The sequence below is a fragment of the Argopecten irradians genome, chromosome 11 (genome assembly GCF_041381155.1).
Source record: "Argopecten irradians isolate NY chromosome 11, Ai_NY, whole genome shotgun sequence".
Classification (NCBI taxonomy): Eukaryota; Metazoa; Mollusca; class Bivalvia; order Pectinida; family Pectinidae; genus Argopecten; species Argopecten irradians.
This window is the reverse complement of record NC_091144.1, coordinates 41,515,335-41,537,038: the sequence shown is the minus strand read 5'-3', so window position 1 is coordinate 41,537,038 and position 21,704 is coordinate 41,515,335. Positions and strand designations below refer to the sequence as shown.

The following is a 21,704-nucleotide window of genomic DNA, read 5'->3' as shown; positions in this document are numbered from 1 at the left end:
AGGGACAGACAAAGGGAAGACAGACAAAGGGACAGACAAAGGGACAGACAACAAAGGGACAGACAAAGGGACAGACAAAGGGACAGACAAAGGGACAGACAAAGGGACAGACAAAGGGGACAGACAAAGGGACAGACAAAGGGACAGACAAAGGGACAGACAAAGGGGACAGACAAAGGGACAGACAAAGGGACAGACAAAGGGACAGACAAAGGGACAGACAAAGGGACAGACAAAGGGACAGACAAAGGGACAGACAAAGGGACAGACAAAGGGACAGACAAAGGGACAGACAAAGGGACAGACAAAGGGACAGACAAAGGGACAGACAAAGGGACAGACAAAGGGGACAGACAAAGGGACAGACAAAGGGACAGACAAAGGGGACAGACAAAGGGACAGACAAAGGGGACAGACAAAGGGACAGACAAAGGGACAGACAAAGGGGACAGACAAAGGGACAGACAAAGGGACAGACAAAGGGACAGACAAAGGGACAGACAAAGGGACAGACAAAGGGACAGACAAAGGGACAGACAAAGGGACAGACAAAGGGGACAGACAAAGGGACATACAAAGGGACAGACAAAGGGACAGACAAAGGGACAGACAAAGGGGACAGACAAAGGGGACAGACAAAGGGGACAGACAAAGGGACAGACAAAGGGGACAGACAAAGGGACAGACAAAGGGACAGACAAAGGGACAGACAAAGGGACAGACAAAGGGGACAGACAAAGGGACAGACAAAGGGGACAGACAAAGGGGACAGACAAAGGGACAGACAAAGGGACAGACAAAGGGACAGACAAAGGGACAGACAAAGGGACAGACAAAGGGACAGACAAAGGGACAGACAAAGGGACAGACAAAGGGACAGACAAAGGGGACAGACAAAGGGGACAGACAAAGGGACAGACAAAGGGACAGACAAAGGGACAGACAAAGGGACAGACAAAGGGACAGACAAAGGGGACAGACAAAGGGACAGACAAAGGGACAGACAAAGGGACAGACAAAGGGACAGACAAAGGGACAGACAAAGGGACAGACAAAGGGACAGACAAAGGGACAGACAAAGGGACAGACAAAGGGACAGACAAAGGGACAGACAAAGGGACAGACAAAGGGACAACAGGGACAGACAAAGGGACAGACAAAGGGACAGACAAAGGGACAGACAAAGGGGACAGACAAAGGGACAGACAAAGGGGACAGACAAAGGGACAGACAAAGGGACAGACAAAGGGACAGACAAAGGGACAGACAAAGGGACAGACAAAGGGACAGACAAAGGGACAGACAAAGGGACAGACAAAGGGACAGACAGGACAAAAGGGACAGACAAAGGGACAGACAAAGGGACAGACAAAGGGACAGACAAAGGGACAGACAAAGGGACAGACAAAGGGACAACAAAGGGACAGACAAAGGGACAGACAAAGGGACAGACAAAGGGACAGACAAAGGGACAGACAAAGGGACAGACAAAGGGACAGACAAAGGGACAGACAAAGGGACAAACAAAGGGACAGACAAAGGGACAGACAAAGGGACAGACAAAGGGACAGACAAAGGGACAGACAAAGGGACAGACAAAGGGACAGACAAAGGGACAGACAAAGGGGACAGACAAAGGGACAGACAAAGGGACAGACAAAGGGGACAGACAAAGGGACAGACAAAGGGACAGACAAAGGGACAGACAAAGGGACAGACAAAGGGACAGACAAAGGGACAGACAAAGGGACAGACAAAGGGACAGACAAAGGGACAGACAAAGGGACAGACAAAGGGACAGACAAAGGGACAGACAAAGGGACAGACAAAGGGACAGACAAAGGGACAGACAAAGGGACAGACAAAGGGGACAGACAAAGGGACAGACAAAGGGACAGACAAAGGGACAGACAAAGGGACAGACAAAGGGACAGACAAAGGGACAGACAAAGGGACAGACAAAGGGACAGACAAAGGGACAGACAAAGGGACAGACAAAGGGACAGACAAAGGGACAGACAAAGGGGACAGACAAAGGGACAGACAAAGGGGACAGACAAAGGGACAGACAAAGGGACAGACAAAGGGACAGACAAAGGGACAGACAAAGGGACAGACAAAGGGACAGACAAAGGGACAGACAAAGGGACAGACAAAGGGACAGACAAAGGGACAGACAAAGGGACAGACAAAGGGGACAGACAAAGGGACAGACAAAGGGACAGACAAAGGGACAGACAAAGGGACAGACAAAGGGACAGACAAAGGGGACAGACAAAGGGACAGACAAAGGGACAGACAAAGGGACAGACAAAGGGACAGACAAAGGGACAGACAAAGGGACAGACAAAGGGACAGACAAAGGGACAGACAAAGGGACAGACAAAGGGACAGACAAAGGGACAGACAAAGGGACAAAGGACAGACAAAGGGACAGACAAAGGGACAGACAAAGGGGACAGACAAAGGGACAGACAAAGGGACAGACAAAGGGACAGACAAAGGGACAGACAAAGGGACAGACAAAGGGACAGACAAAGGGACAGACAAAGGGACAGACAAAGGGACAGACAAAGGGGACAGACAAAGGGACAGACAAAGGGACAGACAAAGGGACAGACAAAGGGACAGACAAAGGGACAGACAAAGGGACAGACAAAGGGACAGACAGACAAAGGGGACAGACAAAGGGACAGACAAAGGGACAGACAAAGGGACAGACAAAGGGACAGACAAAGGGACAGACAAAGGGGACAGACAAAGGGACAGACAAAGGGGACAGACAAAGGGACAGACAAAGGGACAGACAAAGGGACAGACAAAGGGACAGACAAAGGGACAGACAAAGGGGACAGACAAAGGGACAGACAAAGGGACAGACAAAGGGACAGACAAAGGGACAGACAAAGGGGACAGACAAAGGGACAGACAAAGGGACAGACAAAGGGACAGACAAAGGGACAGACAAAGGGACAGACAAAGGGACAGACAAAGGGACAGACAAAGGGACAGACAAAGGGGACAGACAAAGGGACAGACAAAGGGACAGACAAAGGGACAGACAAAGGGGACAGACAAAGGGGACAGACAAAGGGACAGACAAAGGGGACAGACAAAGGGACAGACAAAGGGACAGACAAAGGGACAGACAAAGGGACAGACAAAGGGGACAGACAAAGGGACAGACAAAGGGACAGACAAAGGGACAGACAAAGGGGACAGACAAAGGGACAGACAAAGGGACAGACAAAGGGACAGACAAAGGGGACAGACAAAAGGGGACAGACAAAGGGACAGACAAAGGGACAGACAAAGGGACAGACAAAGGGACAGACAAAGGGACAGACAAAGGGACAGACAAAGGGACAGACAAAGGGACAGACAAAGGGACAGACAAAGGGACAGACAAAGGGGACAGACAAAGGGACAGACAAAGGGACAGACAAAGGGACAGACAAAGGGACAGACAAGGGACAGACAAAGGGACAGACAAAGGGACAGACAAAGGGACAGACAAAGGGGACAGACAAAGGGACAGACAAAGGGACAGACAAAGGGACAGACAAAGGGACAGACAAAGGGACAGACAAAGGGACAGACAAAGGGACAGACAAAGGGACAGACAAAGGGACAGACAAAGGGGACAGACAAAGGGACAGACAAAGGGACAGACAAAGGGACAGACAAAGGGGACAGACAAAGGGACAGACAAAGGGACAGACAAAGGGACAGACAAAGGGACAGACAAAGGGACAGACAAAGGGACAGACAAAGGGACAGACAAAGGGACAGACAAAGGGACAGACAAAGGGGACAGACAAAGGGACAGACAAAGGGACAGACAAAGGGACAGACAAAGGGGACAGACAAAGGGACAGACAAAGGGACAGACAAAGGGACAGACAAAGGGACAGACAAAGGGGACAGACAAAGGGACAGACAAAGGGACAGACAAAGGGACAGACAAAGGGGACAGACAAAGGGACAGACAAAGGGACAGACAAAGGGACAGACAAAGGGAGACAGGACAAAAGGGACAGACAAAGGGGGACAGACAAAGGGACAGACAACAGGGACAGACAAAGGGACAGACAAAGGGACAGACAAAGGGGACAGACAAAGGGGACAGACAAAGGGACAGACAAAGGGACAGACAAAGGGACAGACAAAGGGACAGACAAAGGGACAGACAAAGGGACAGACAAAGGGACAGACAAAGGGGACAGACAAAGGGACAGACAAAGGGACAGACAAAGGGACAGACAAAGGGGACAGACAAAGGGACAGACAAAGGGACAGACAAAGGGACAGACAAAGGGACAGACAAAGGGACAGACAAAGGGACAAGACGACAAAGGGACAGACAAAGGGACAGACAAAGGGACAGACAAAGGGACAGACAAAGGGGACAGACAAAGGGACAGACAAAGGGACAGACAAAGGGACAGACAAAGGGACAGACAAAGGGACAGACAAAGGGGACAGACAAAGGGACAGACAAAGGGACAGACAAAGGGACAGACAAAGGGACAGACAAAGGGACAGACAAAGGGACAGACAAAGGGGACAGACAAAGGGACAGACAAAGGGACAGACAAAGGGACAGACAAAGGGACAGACAAAGGGACAGACAAAGGGACAGACAAAGGGGACAGACAAAGGGACAGACAAAGGGACAGACAAAGGGACAGACAAAGGGGACAGACAAAGGACAACAAAGGGACAGACAAAGGGACAGACAAAGGGACAGACAAAGGGACAGACAAAGGGACAGACAAAGGGACAGACAAAGGGACAGACAAAGGGACAGACAAAGGGACAGACAAAGGGGACAGACAAAGGGACAGACAAAGGGACAAACAAAGGGACAGACAAAGGGACAGACAAAGGGACAGACAAAGGGACAGACAAAGGGACAGACAAAGGGACAGACAAAGGGGACAGACAAAGGGACAGACAAAGGGACAGACAAAGGGACAGACAAAGGGGACAGACAAAGGGACAGACAAAGGGACAGACAAAGGGACAGACAAAGGGACAGACAAAGGGACAGACAAAGGGACAGACAAAGGGACAGACAAAGGGGACAGACAAAGGGACAGACAAAGGGACAGACAAAGGGACAGACAAAGGGACAGACAAAGGGACAGACAAAGGGGACAGACAAAGGGACAGACAAAGGGACAGACAAAGGGACAGACAAAGGGACAGACAAAGGGACAGACAAAGGGACAGACAAAGGGGACAGACAAAGGGACAGACAAAGGGACAGACAAAGGGACAGACAAAGGGACAGACAAAGGGACAACAAAGGGACAGACAAAGGGACAGACAAAGGGACAGACAAAGGGACAGACAAAGGGGACAGACAAAGGGACAGACAAAGGGACAGACAAAGGGACAGACAAAGGGACAGACAAAGGGACAGACAAAGGGACAGACAAAGGGACAGACAAAGGGACAGACAAAGGGGACAGGACAAAAAGGGACAGACAAAGGGACAGACAAAGGGACAGACAAAGGGACAGACAAAGGGACAGACAAAGGGACAGACAAAGGGACAGACAAAGGGACAGACAAAGGGACAGACAAAGGGACAGACAAAGGGGACAGACAAAGGGACAGACAAAGGGACAGACAAAGGGACAGACAAAGGGACAGACAAAGGGGACAGACAAAGGGACAGACAAAGGGACAAACAAAGGGACAGACAAAGGGACAGACAAAGGGACAGACAAAGGGACAGACAAAGGGACAGACAAAGGGACAGACAAAGGGACAGACAAAGGGACAGACAAAGGGACAGACAAGGGGACAGACAAGGGGACAGACAAAGGGACAGACAAAGGGACAGACAAAGGGACAGACAAAGGGACAGACAAAGGGACAGACAAAGGGACAGACAAAGGGGACAGACAAAGGGACAGACAAAGGGACAGACAAAGGGGACAGACAAAGGGACAGACAAAGGGACAGACAAAGGGACAGACAAAGGGACAGACAAAGGGACAGACAAAGGGACAGACAAAGGGACAGACAAAGGGACAGACAAAGGGACAGACAAAGGGGACAAACAAAGGGACAGACAAAGGGACAGACAAAGGGACAGACAAAGGGACAGACAAAGGGACAGACAAAGGGACAGACAAAGGGACAGACAAAGGGACAGACAAAGGGACAGACAAAGGGACAGACAAAGGGACAGACAAAGGGACAGACAAAGGGACAGACAAAGGGGACAGACAAAGGGACAGACAAAGGGGACAGACAAAGGGGACAGACAAAGGGACAGACAAAGGGACAGACAAAGGGACAGACAAAGGGGACAGACAAAGGGACAGACAAAGGGGACAGACAAAGGGACAGACAAAGGGACAGACAAAGGGACAGACAAAGGGACAGACAAAGGGACAGACAAAGGGACAGACAAAGGGACAGACAAAGGGACAGACAAAGGGACAGACAAAGGGACAGACAAAGGGACAGACAAAGGGACAGACAAAGGGACAGACAAAGGGACAGACAAAGGGACAGACAAAGGGACAGACAAAGGGACAGACAAAGGGACAGACAAAGGGACAGACAAAGGGACAGACAAAGGGACAGACAAAGGGGACAGACAAAGGGGACAGACAAAGGGACAGACAAAGGGACAGACAAAGGGGACAGACAAAGGGACAGACAAAGGGACAGACAAAGGGACAGACAAAGGGACAGACAAAGGGACAGACAAAGGGACAGACAAAGGGACAGACAAAGGGACAGACAAAGGGACAGACAAAGGGACAGACAAAGGGACAGACAAAGGACAAAGGGACAGACAAAGGGACAGACAAAGGGACAGACAAAGGGACAGACAAAGGGACAGACAAAGGGACAGACAAAGGGACAGACAAAGGGGACAGACAAAGGGACAGACAAAGGGACAGACAAAGGGACAGACAAAGGGACAGACAAAGGGGACAGACAAAGGGGACAGACAAAGGGGACAGACAAAGGGACAGACAAAGGGACAGACAAAGGGACAGACAAAGGGACAGACAAAGGGACAGACAAAGGGGACAGACAAAGGGACAGACAAAGGGACAGACAAAGGGACAGACAAAGGGACAGACAAAGGGACAGACAAAGGGGACAGACAAAGGGACAGACAAAGGGGACAAGACAAAGGGACAGACAAAGGGACAGACAAAGGGGACAGACAAAGGGACAGACAAAGGGACAGACAAAGGGGACAGACAAAGGGACAGACAAAGGGACAGACAAAGGGACAGACAAAGGGACAGACAAAGGGACAGACAAAGGGACAGACAAAGGGACAGACAAAGGGACAGACAAAGGGACAGACAAAGGGGACAGACAAAGGGACAGACAAAGGGGACAGACAAAGGGGACAGACAAAGGGACAGACAAAGGGACAGACAAAGGGAGACAAAGACAAAGGGACAGACAAAGGGACAGACAAAGGGACAGACAAAGGGACAGACAAAGGGGACAGACAAAGGGGACAGACAAAGGGGACAGACAAAGGGACAGACAAGGGGACAGACAAAGGGACAGACAAAGGGACAGACAAAGGGACAGACAAAGGGACAAACAAAGGGACAGACAAAGGGACAGACAAAGGGACAGACAAGGGGACAGACAAAGGGACAGACAAAGGGACAGACAAAGGGACAGACAAAGGGACAGACAAAGGGACAGACAAAGGGACAGACAAAGGGACAGACAAAGGGACAGACAAAGGGGACAGACAAAGGGGACAGACAAAGGGACAGACAAAGGGACAGACAAAGGGACAGACAAAGGGACAGACAAAGGGACAGACAAAGGGACAGACAAAGGGACAGACAAAGGGACAGACAAAGGGACAGACAAAGGGACAGACAAAGGGACAAACAACAAAGGGACAGACAAAGGGACAGACAAAGGGGACAGACAAAGGGACAGACAAAGGGACAGACAAAGGGACAGACAAAGGGACAGACAAAGGGACAAAGACAAAAGGGACAGACAAAGGGGACAGACAAAGGGACAGACAAAGGGACAGACAAAGGGACAGACAAAGGGACAGACAAAGGGACAGACAAAGGGACAGACAAAGGGACAGACAAAGGGACAGACAAAGGGACAGACAAAGGGACAGACAAAGGGGACAGACAAAGGGGACAGACAAAGGGACAGACAAAGGGACAGACAAAGGGACAGACAAAGGGACAGACAAAGGGACAGACAAAGGGACAGACAAAGGGACAGACAAAGGGACAGACAAAGGGACAGACAAAGGGACAGACAAAGGGACAGACAAAGGGACAGACAAAGGGACAGACAAAGGGACAGACAAAGGGACAGACAAAGGGACAGACAAAGGGACAGACAAAGGGGACAGACAAAGGGACAGACAAAGGGACAGACAAAGGGACAGACAAAGGGACAGACAAAGGGACAGACAAAGGGACAGACAAAGGGGACAGACAAAGGGACAAAGGGGACAGACAAAGGGACAGACAAAGGGACAGACAAAGGGACAGACAAAGGGGACAGACAAAGGGACAGACAAAGGGACAGACAAAGGGACAGACAAAGGGGACAGACAAAGGGACAGACAAAGGGACAGACAAAGGGACAGACAAAGGGACAGACAAAGGGACAGACAAAGGGACAGACAAAGGGACAGACAAAGGGACAGACAAAGGGACAGACAAAGGGACAGACAAAGGGACAGACAAAGGGACAGACAAAGGGACAGACAAAGGGACAGACAAAAGGGACAGACAAAGGGGACAGACAAAGGGACAGACAAAGGGACAGACAAAGGGACAGACAAAGGACAGACAAAGGGACAACAAGGGACAGACAAAGGGACAGACAAAGGGACAGACAAAGGGACAGACAAAGGGCAGACAAAGGGACAGACAAAGGGACAGACAAAGGGACAGACAAAGGGACAGACAAAGGACAGACAAAGGGACAGACAAAGGGACAGACAAAGGGACAGACAAAGGGACAGACAAAGGGGACAGACAAAGGGACAGACAAAGGGACAGACAAAGGGACAGACAAAGGGACAGACAAAGGGGACAGACAAAGGGACAGACAAGGGACAGACAAAGGGACAGACAAAGGGACAGACAAAGGGACAGACAAAGGGGACAGACAAAGGGACAGACAAAGGGACAGACAAAGGGACAGACAAAGGGACAGACAAAGGGACAGACAAAGGGACAGACAAAGGGACAGACAAAGGGACAGACAAAGGGACAGACAAAGGGACAGACAAAGGGACAGACAAAGGGACAGACAAAGGGACAGACAAAGGGACAGACAAAGGGACAGACAAAGGGACAGACAAAGGGACAGACAAAGGGACAGACAAAGGGACAGACAAAGGGACAGACAAAGGGACAGACAAAGGGACAGACAAAGGGACAGACAAAGGGACAGACAAAGGGACAGACAAAAGGGACAGACAAAGGGACAGACAAAGGGGACAGACAAAGGGACAGACAAAGGGACAGACAAAGGGACAGACAAGGGACAGACAAAGGGACAGACAAAGGGACAGACAAAGGGACAGACAAAGGGACAGACAAAGGGACAGACAAAGGGACAGACAAAGGGACAGACAAGGGACAGACAAAGGGACAGACAAAGGGACAGACAAAGGGACAGACAAAGGGACAGACAAAGGGACAGACAAAGGGACAGACAAAGGGACAGACAAAGGGACAAGGGACAGACAAAGGGACAGACAAAGGGACAGACAATGGGGACAGACAAAGGGACAGACAAAGGGACAGACAAAGGGACAGACAAAGGGGACAGACAAAGGGGACAGACAAAGGGACAAGACAAAGGGACAGACAAATTGGCCAGACAAAGGGACAGTCAAAGGGGACATCTCGGACTATATAAAGTGGCTGCACATTCTCAGGACATATATAATGGCAGCACATTCTCTGGACATAGGACAATAATGGCGCACATTCTCAGGACATATATATATGGGGCACACATTCTCTGGACATATATATAATGGCCGCACATTCTCAGGACATATATATAATGGCCGCACATTCTCAGGACATATATATATGGCTGCACATTCTCAGGACATATATATACATACATTCCGGACACATTCTCAGGACATATATAAATGGCCGCACATTCTCTGGACATACATATAATGGCCGCACATTCTCAGGACATATATAATGGCCTGCACATTCTCTGGACATATATAATGGCCGCACATTTCTCAGGACATATAATAATGGCCGCACATTCTCTGGACATATATATAATGGCCGCACATTCTCAGGACATATATATAATGGCCGCACATTCTCAGGACATATATATAATGGCCGCACATTCTCAGGACATATATATATGGCCGCACATTCTCAGGACATATATAATGGCCGCACATTCTCTGGACATATATAATGGCCGCACATTCTCAGGACATATATAATGGCCGCACATTCTCAGGACATATATATAATGGCCGCACATTCTCAGGACATATATATAATGGCCGCACATTCTCAGGACATATATAATGGCCGCACATTCTCAGGACATATATATAATGGCCGCACATTCTCAGGACATATATAATGGCCGCACATTCTCAGGACATATATAATGGCTGCACATTCTCAGGACATATATAATGGCCGCACATTCTCAGGACATATATAATGGCCGCACATTCTCAGGACATATATAATGGCCGCACATTCTCAGGACATATATATAATGGCCGCACATTCTCAGGACATATATAATGGCCGCACATTCTCAGGACATATATATAATGGCCGCACATTCTCAGGACATATATATAATGGCCGCACATTCTCAGGACATATATATAATGGCCGCACATTCTCAGGACATATATAATGGCCCACATTCTCAGGACATATATAATGGCCGCACATTCTCTGGACATATATAATGGCCGCACATTCTCAGGACATATATATAATGGCCGCACATTCTCTGGGACATATATATAATGGCCGCACATTCTCAGGACATATATAATGGCCGCACATTCTCAGGACATATATAATGGCCACATTCTCAGGACATATATATAATGGCCGCACATTCTCAGGACATATATATAATGGCCGCACATTCTCAGGACATATATATAATGGCCGCACATTCTCAGGACATATATATAATGGCCGCACATTCTCAGGACATATATTAATGGCCGCACATTCTCAGGACATATATATAAGGGCTCGCACATTCTCAGGACATATATAATGGCCGCACATTCTCTGGACATATATATAATGGCCGCACATTCTCAGGACATATATATAATGGCTGCACATTCTCAAGACATATATAAATGGCCGCACATTCTCAGGACATATATATAATGGCCGCACATTCTCAGGACATATATAATGGCCGCACATTCTCAGGACATATATAAATGGCCGCACATTCTCAGGACATATATATATGGCCGCACATTCTCAGGACATTATATAATGGCCGCACATTCTCAGGACATATATATATGGCCGCACATTCTCAGGACATATATAATGGCCGCACATTCTCAGGACATATATATAATGGCCGCACATTCTCAGGACATATATAATGGCTGCACATTCTCAGGACATATATAATGGCCGCACATTCTCAGGACATATATATAATGGCCGCACATTCTCAGGACATATATATAATGGCCGCACATTCTCAGGACATATATATAATGGCCGCACATTCTCAGGACATATATAATGGCCGCACATTCTCAGGGACATATATATAATGGCCGCACATTCTCAGGACATATATAATGGCCGCACATTCTCAGGACATATATATAATGGCCGCACATTCTCAGGACATATATATAATGGCCGCACATTCTCAGGACATATATATAATGGCCGCACATTCTCAGGACATATATAATGGCTGCACATTCTCAGGACATATATAATGGCCGCACATTCTCAGGACATATATATAATGGCCGCACATTCTCTGGACATATATAATGGCCGCACATTCTCAGGACATATATATAATGGCCGCACATTCTCAGGACATATAATAATGGCCGCACATTCTCTGGACATATATAATGGCCGCACATTCTCAGGACATATATAATGGCCGCATTCTCTGGACATATATAATGGCCGCACATTCTCTCATATATAAATGGCCGCACATTCTCAGGACATATATAATGGCCGCACATTCTCAGGACATATATATAATGGCCGCACATTCTCAGGACATATATATAATGGCCGCACATTCTCAGGACATATATATAATGGCCGCACATTCTCAGGACATAATATAATGGCCGCACATTCTCAGGACATATATAATGGCCGCACATTCTCAGGACATATATATAATGGCCGCACATTCTCAGGACATATATATAATAATGGCCGCACATTCTCAGGACATATATAATATTAGCACATTCTCAGGACATATATATAATGGCCGCACATTCTCAGGACATATATATATAATAATGGCCGCACATTCTCAGGACATATATATAATGGCCGCACATTCTCAGGACATATATAATGGCCGCACATTCTCAGGACATATATATAATGGCCGCACATTCTCAGGACATATATAATGGCCGCACATTCTCAGGACATATATATATAAGTGGCCGCACATTCTCAGGACATATATAATGGCCGCACATTCTCAGGACATATATATAATGGCCACATTCTCAGGACATATATATAATGGCCGCACATTCTCAGGACATATATATAATGGCCGCACATTCTCTGGACATATATATAATGGCCGCACATTCTCAGGACATATATATAGTGGCCGCACATTCTCAGGACATATATATAATGGCCGCACATTCTCAGGACATATATATAATGGCCATATATGCTCAGGACAGGGATGTCGCTCCAAAAATCCACTTTTTTACCAAATGCATATATAAATCCTAGCTAGTGTGTATAAGGTGGTGCAAAATTAGTATAACAGTCTAAGAGAAATGAATTATTTCTGAATGTGTGGAAAGAGTTATTCCCCTTGATTGAAACTATGTACCGGAAATGACACGTCTGTTCTGAACGTAGAGAATGAAATGTATTTACATTACACAAGACAGTAGATAGTTATTGATTGACCAACACTTACTGTTCATGGACCAACACTTACTGCTCATGGACCAACACTTACTGCTCATGGACCAACACTTACTGTTCATGGACCAACACTTACTGTTCATGGACCAACACTTACTGTTCATGGACCAACACTTACTGTTCATGGACCAACACTTACTGCTCATGGACCAACACTTACTGTTCATGGACCAACACTTACTGCTCATGGACCAACACTTACTGCTCATGGACCAACACTTACTGTTCATGGACCAACACTTACTGTTCATGGACCAACACTTACTGTTCATGGACCAACACTTACTGTTCATGGACCAACACTTACTGCTCATGGACCAACACTTACTGTTCATGGACCAACACTTACTGCTCATGGACCAACACTTACTGTTCATGGACCAACACTTACTGTTCATGGACCAACACTTACTGTTCATGGACCAACACTTACTGTTCATGGACCAACACTTACTGTTCATGGACCAACACTTATGACTGTTCATGGACCAACACTTACTGCTCATGGACCAACACTTACTGTTCATGGACCAACACTTACTGTTCATGGACCAACACACTTACTGTTCATGGACCAACACTTACTGTTCATGGAACCAACACTTACTGTTCATGGACCAACACTTACTGTTCATGGACCAACACTTACTGTTCATGGACCAACACTTACACTTACTGTTCATGGACCAACACTTACTGTTCATGGACCAACACTTACTGCTCATGGACCAACACTTACTGTTCATGGACCAACACTTACTGTTCATGGACCAACACTTACTGTTCATGGACCAACACTTACTGTTCATGGACCAACACTTACTGTTCATGGACCAACACTTACTGTTCATGGACCAACACTTACTGTTCATGGACCAACACTTACTGTTCATGGACCAACACTTACTGCTCATGGACCAACACTTACTGTTCATGGACCAACACTTACTGTTCATGGACCAACACTTACTGTTCATGGACCAACACTTACTGTTCATGGACCAACACTTACTGTTCATGGACCAACACTTACTGTTCATGGACCAACACTTACTGTTCATGGACCAACACTTACTGTTCATGGACCAACACTTACTGTTCATGGACCAACACTTACTGTTCATGGACCAACACTTACTGTTCATGGACCAACACTTACTGTTCATGGACTAACACTTACTGTTCATGGACCAACACTTACTGTTCATGGACCAACACTTACTGTTCATGGACCAACACTTACTGTTCATGGACCAACACTTACTGTTCATGGACCAACACTTACTGTTCATGGACCAACACTTACTGTTCATGGACCAACACTTACTGTTCATGGACCAACACTTACTGTTCATGGACCAACACTTACTGTTCATGGACAAACACTTACTGCTCATGGACCAACACTTACTGTTCATGGACCAACACTTACTGTTCATGGACCAACACTTACTGTTCATGGACCAACACTTACTGTTCATGGACTAACACTTACTGTTCATGGACCAACACTTACTGTTCATGGACCAACACTTACTGTTCATGTGGACCAACACTTACTGTTCATGGACCAACACTTACTGTTCATGGACCAACACTTACTGTTCATGGACCAACACTTACTGTTCATGGACCAACACTTACTGTTCATGGACCAACACTTACTGTTCATGGACCAACACTTACTGTTCATGGACCAACACTTACTGTTCATGGACCCAACACTTACTGTTCATGGACCAACACTTACTGTTCATGGACCAACACTTACTGTTCATGGACCAACACTTACTGTTCATGGACCAACACTTACTGTTCATGGACCAACACTTACTGTTCATGGACCAACACTTACTGTTCATGGACCAACACTTACTGTTCATGGACCAACACTTACTGTTCATGGACCAACACTTACTGTTCATGGACCAACACTTACTGCTCATGGACCAACACTTACTGTTCATGGACCAACACTTACTGTTCATGGACCAACACTTACTGTTCATGGACCAACACTTACTGTTCATGGACCAACACTTACTGTTCATGGACCAACACTTACTGTTCATGGACCAACACTTACTGTTCATGGACCAACACTTACTGTCACTTACTGTTCATGGACAAACACTTACTGTTCATGGACCAACACTTACTGTTTGGACCAACACTTACTGTTCATGGACCAACACTTACTGTTCATGGACTAACACTTACTGTTCATGGACCAACACTTACTGTTCATGGACCAACACTTACTGTTCATGGACCAACACTTACTGTTCATGGACCAACACTTACTGTTCATGGACCAACACTTACTGTTCATGGACCAACACTTACTGTTCATGGACCAACACACTTACTGTTCATGGACCAACACTTACTGTTCATGGACCAACACTTACTGTTCATGGACCAACACTTACTGTTCATGGACCAACACTTACTGTTCATGGACCAACACTTACTGTTCATGGACCAACACTTACTGTTCATGGACCAACACTTACTGTTCATGGACCAACACTTACTGTTCATGGACCAACACTTACTGTTCATGGACTAACACTTACTGTTCATGGACCAACACTTACTGTTCATGGACCAACACTTACTGTTCATGGACCAACACTTACTGTTCATGGACCAACACTTACTGTTCATGGAACAACACTTACTGTTCATGGACCAACACTTACTGTTCATGGACCAACACTTACTGTTCATGGACCAACACTTACTGTTCATGGACCAACACTTACTGTTCATGGACCAACACTTACTGTTCATGGACCAACACTTACTGTTCATGGACCAACACTTACTGCTCATGGACCAACACTTACTGTTCATGGACAACACTTACTGTTCATGGACCAACACTTACTGTTCATGGACAACACTTACTGTTCATGGACCAACACTTACTGTTCATGGACCAACACTTACTGTTCATGGACCAACACTTACTGTTCATGGACCAACACTTACTGTTCATGGACCAACACTTACTGTTCATGGACCAACACTTACTGTTCATGGACTAACACTTACTGTTCATGGACCAACACTTACTGTTCATGGACCAACACTTACTGTTCATGGACCAACACTTACTGTTCATGGACCAACACTTACTGTTCATGGACCAACACTTACTGTTCATGGACCAACACTTACTGTTCATGGACCAACACTTACTGTTCATGGACCAACACTTACTGTTCATGGACCAACACTTACTGTTCATGGACCAACACTTACTGTTCATGGACCAACACTTACTGTTCATGGACCAACACTTACTGTTCATGGACTAACACTTACTGTTCATGGACCAACACTTACTGTTCATGGACCAACACTTACTGTTCATGGACCAACACTTACTGTTCATGGACCAACACTTACTGTTCATGGACCAACACTTACTGTTCATGGACCAACACTTACTGCTCATGGACCAACACTTACTGTTCATGGACCAACACTTACTGTTCATGGACCAACACTTACTGTTCATGGACCAACACTTACTGTTCATGGACCAACACTTACTGCTCATGGACCAACACTTACTGCTCATGGACCAACACTTACTGTTCATGGACCAACACTTACTGTTCATGGAACAACACTTACTGTTCATGGACCAACACTTACTGTTCATGGACAACACTTACTGTTCATGGACCAACACTTACTGTTCATGGACCAACACTTACTGTTCATGGACCAACACTTACTGTTCATGGACCAACACTTACTGCTCATGGAACAACACTTACTGTTCATGGACCAACACTTACTGTTCATGGACCAACACTTACTGTTCATGGACTAACACTTACTGTTCATGGACCAACACTTACTGTTCATGGACCAACACTTACTGTTCATGGACCAACACTTACTGTTCATGGACCAACACTTACTGTTCATGGACTTACTGTTCATGGCCCAACACTTACTGTTCATGGACCAACACTTACTGTTCATGGAACAACACTTACTGTTCATGGAACAACACTTACTGTTCATGGACCAAATACTTACTGCTCATGGACCAACACTTACTGCTCGTAGACCAACACTTACTGCTCATGGACCAACACTTACTGTTCATGGACTAACACTTACTGTTCATGGACTAACACTTATTGTTCATGGACCAATACTTACTGCTCATGGACCAACACTTACTGCTCGTTCATTGGACCAACACTTACTGTTCATGGACCAACACTTACTGTTCATGGACCAACACTTACTGTTCATGGACCAACACTTACTGTTCATGGACCAACACTTACTGTTCATGGACCAACACTTACTGTTCATGGAACAACACTTACTGCTCATGGACCAACACTTACTGTTCATACTGCTTCATTATGGTTGTGAGTGTATTAAGCATCAGGACCATTTGTAGAGCATAGCTACATTGTTGTGCTTTATGACTCTTCAGTACGGTCTCACGATTAATGTTTTCCACCATCTCAAACTGAAAAAGTCAAAGTATACAACAGTTTAGCACCAGAATCTTTCATACTACATTTTTCTGATAAAACTCAATTTCTGATTTTTTTGATTTATTACAAAAATTGAAATGGAAACTTACAATACAATCTGGCCCCAATTTCTCGAAACCAACTTAGTAAAACCCTGACTTAAGGATCTGCTCTGGTGAAAAATCAAATTTTAATTTTTCTGATGCCTATTATGACCAAAATTAGATTTCTGATAATAGGAGTTCATACCAAAGCTGAAAACAGAATGAAAATATGGTGGTGTGCTTGATTTTGAGCCATTATGAATCAAAGATAGCTACTTGATGTAAATTGTATTTTTATGAACATTACTAGAACTTGAGAAGAAGTTCAAAATGTGTTTTCAAGATGGTGGCTGTGGTGACCATCTTGGATTTCAGATCGACCCGAAAAATAACAACACTTTGTCAGGACCACCTTAAAATCAATTTTGGCTCATTTCAGCTAAATTGCACTGGTAGAACTGTAGAAGAAGTTCAAAATGTGAAAAGCTTATGCATGGGGCTTGGTAGTCAAAAATATTGAAATAAAAAGGTTGAACTTTCACTTCTCCACTAACTGTAAGAAATGCCCACTTTCTAAATGGCCGTCAAATCGGTCATTTATTAAAATTTGTGTCTAAAAATGTCTATAAACAGTAGATGTCATATCTTTTTTTACACATTTTCTGTATGGTAACATGTTACAAATAGAGACAATTATGTCTTGAAAATCACAAAAACTCTTTGATTAATGTTGAAACGAGACTTCAATGAGACTGAAACCTCATAGATCCTTAAATCAAAATATTTCACATAAGTTACATAAGGAAATCCGAGCCTGTGCCTATATATTTATTGGGCCCAAGGGGAGTCTACATATAAAATATGACACAAATCCCTTCAGTACTTAATTCAACTAAAAAATGCAAAATGGCTGCCTATCAGCCATCTTGTTGATGGATCAGTCCCAGAATGCAATATGCATAATATGGTGTATTACCTTGTCCTTGACTTGTGAGGCTAACAGGTCACATTTACTGATAATTCTGGGGATCATTAGCAGCACACCAACAGCATCCTGGTCACCTGTATCATATACAACAATACTTCTCTTTGTTTTCATACCAAATCTAGCTTTCTGATTGGCCAATATTGTTTTTGCATACCACTATGAAAAAAAATCCGAGAATGGGGCGAAACCCCGACGTTATCTTGACGTCACAATAGAGACATTGACCTTGCGTATTGATTCAGAAAAAAGAATCCCTTGAATAACCACTATAATGTTACATTTAGAAACATACTTTATTTTATCAAATAGAGTATAAAATTAGTATTGATGTCACTATTTTTAAATTTTATCGGGGTATGAAAAAAAAATGTTTGCAAACTTTTGTGAGAATCCGCTACGCGGATTCACACAGTTTGCAAACAATTTTTTTTTTCATACCCCAATATAAAATTAAAAAATAGTGACATCAATGTTTAAGTAAGTATTACTAACCGTATACACGTGTAATAGTATTGGACTAAGTAGGAGGTACATGGAGATATTGTATTGGGTAGAAGATTGTCACATATATTTTTGTCTTTTTATTTTAGAGTTAAACAATAAAGTCTACGCTACTGCGAAAGCGATTCAGCATGAAACCAAGTCATATTACACTGATAACAGTAAATACTGCAAATCTCAACAAGTAACAGTTTCCAATTTAGGACGAATCAGTCACTATTTCAAGGCAGGCTTTTAATAGGGAATATCATCTTTTAGCAAAATGAAGATCAACAAACATTCTTCTGGCTTACCTCCCCTGTTGCTGAAGGAGTTAGGCATGAATGACTGGAGTAGTGACACCTGGTAGTTAGCTTGCTGAACCTCGAGCTTCCTTAACTCCATGTCAATTGTCTGTAACAAATCATCACATCAACCAACCAACGTTTAAACAGGAGCAGACAAATTAGGATTTTCTTCAGTAATACAAGTTACTGACTTTTCACTATTACCAGCACTGAAATATTGGGGCTTCTTATTTTACTTAAGAAAAAAAGTATTTAAAATAATTAATTGCATCTTGAAAACAAGTAACTCATTGGCCTTAATGGTCACCTGATCTATAAGTTCTGATACAAAATGATTCAAAGACGTTTAAACACTGTATATTGGCCAACATCACCTATCAGGCTCTTGAAGTCATTCAGTGATTATATCAATTTGACCTTTTAACCTATGAAAATATTTGATTCACATTTGTGAATTCAGACGATTACTGAAATTTTAGTCATTTCGACCCCTTTTGGCCCCGCCCCTCTAGTCCCTGTGGGTCAACCATGACCTAATTGGACATGATGTTAAAATGCTATCTTAGACAAATAACCATACCCAAGTTTTACTCATTTCCAATGAAAATTGAACAATTAATGTACAAATGTGTTTTCTCTATGTAAACTATGGTAAATTTGACCCCCTCCCCCGGGGAAAATCTGATACCCCAGGGCCATTAAATTTTTTTAGAGGCCTTAAGACCTTTCAATCTATAAATAGTATTTGGTTTCATCAAATCTATGAATTCAGAAGAACGTTTTTGAAATTTTAGCCATTTTGACCCCTTTTGACCAATTTGGATATTATGTTAAAATGCTATCTCAGGTTTTTGACTCTTTTCCTATGAAAATTAAACAAATAATGCTCAAAAACATTTTCCCTATATAACCTATTGTAAATTTGACTCTCCTTCCCCACCTAGGGGAAAATATGAGACCCCTGGGCCATGAAATTCACATTTTTGTAAAGAGCCTTAAAACACTTCTATCTATGAAGAGTATTTGATTCTACCACATCAGTGAGTGGAGAAGAAGATTTTTGAAAGTTTGATCAATTTTACCCCTTTTGGACTCTCTCATACCCCCACAGAGTGGAGGCAATATACATGTAGTTCACACAATTTCGATTGACCTTGTGCCTTAGATGGTTTGTGCAAAATTTGCTTATGCAGTTTTGGAGAAGAGGTAATGAATGTAAACCTTTAACAAACACATGACACGGACAGCAGACAAAAGGTGATTAGAATAGGTCACTTTTGTCCCAGGTGACCTAATAACAATGTACTACTGTAACAAAACTATACAAAAGAGTGAAGAAGCAACATGTAAAGAATACTATTGAGATGCCCCTGGGTGTGTGTACTATTGAGATGCCCCTGGGTGTGTGTACTATTGAGATGCCCCTGGGTGTGTGTACTATTGAGATGCCCCTGGGTGTGTGTACTAACTGGACATTGTACATGTATACATTGAAGGTGTTTTTTTTTATTTTAATGTCCTATTAACAGCCAGGGTCATTTAAGGACGTGCCAGGTGTGTTGGTGGAGGAAAACAAAAGTACTCAGAGAAAAACCACCGTCCAGCGGTCAGTACCTACACATTGAAGGGTCAGATGACCTAAAACCATAAAACTCATTCATGCTGAAAGTTTGATCAATAAATAAAAGTTTATCTTACAATGAACAGATTATCTATGTGTTAAATGAGAAAAATATTTACTGATACTACGAAAAATGTTGATCCCAATTAAGTAATGAAATTAAGAAAATGTGGTCTGAGCAAAATATTTGGGAGGAAATTAGATGACGATAGCTTCCAGTCACCGGGTATGATGAAGTAAGAACAATCACCATGAGAATTCACTAAATACCCAACATCTAAACCTTACACCATAATCAAAACAAGTAGTTTGTTTTAGTAAAACATACCACACTTCCAACTTCCTTTATTCACAAACAAGGAGAGAAGTACCACGGTGTTTCATTATCTTTTCATTGTAATATGTACATACACATGGGTTTTCGTTACCCTAACTGTTTTCATCTAAACATACATTAAGCATAAAAACAAAATCTTTTACAGAGTTGTAACTAACGCTTATAAGACATCATACATGATTGTCAGTCCATTTGAATGAT

At 44.4% G+C, this 21,704-nt stretch overlaps 1 protein-coding gene across 1 annotated transcript in view; it reads right to left on the bottom strand.

The window, feature by feature from the left end:
* The window catches only part of LOC138334645 (dynactin subunit 1-like), a 100,389-nt gene that overhangs the window by 61,474 nt on the left and 17,211 nt on the right, over positions 1 to 21,704 (bottom strand). Inside the window, exons 15-17 of the mRNA XM_069283282.1 lie at positions 19,552 to 19,651; positions 18,746 to 18,831; positions 17,591 to 17,718 (exon numbers count right to left, since the gene is read on the bottom strand). Coding sequence (XP_069139383.1) covers positions 17,591 to 17,718; positions 18,746 to 18,831; positions 19,552 to 19,651 — 314 coding nt within the window. The remainder of the gene's footprint in view (positions 1 to 17,590; positions 17,719 to 18,745; positions 18,832 to 19,551; positions 19,652 to 21,704) is intronic.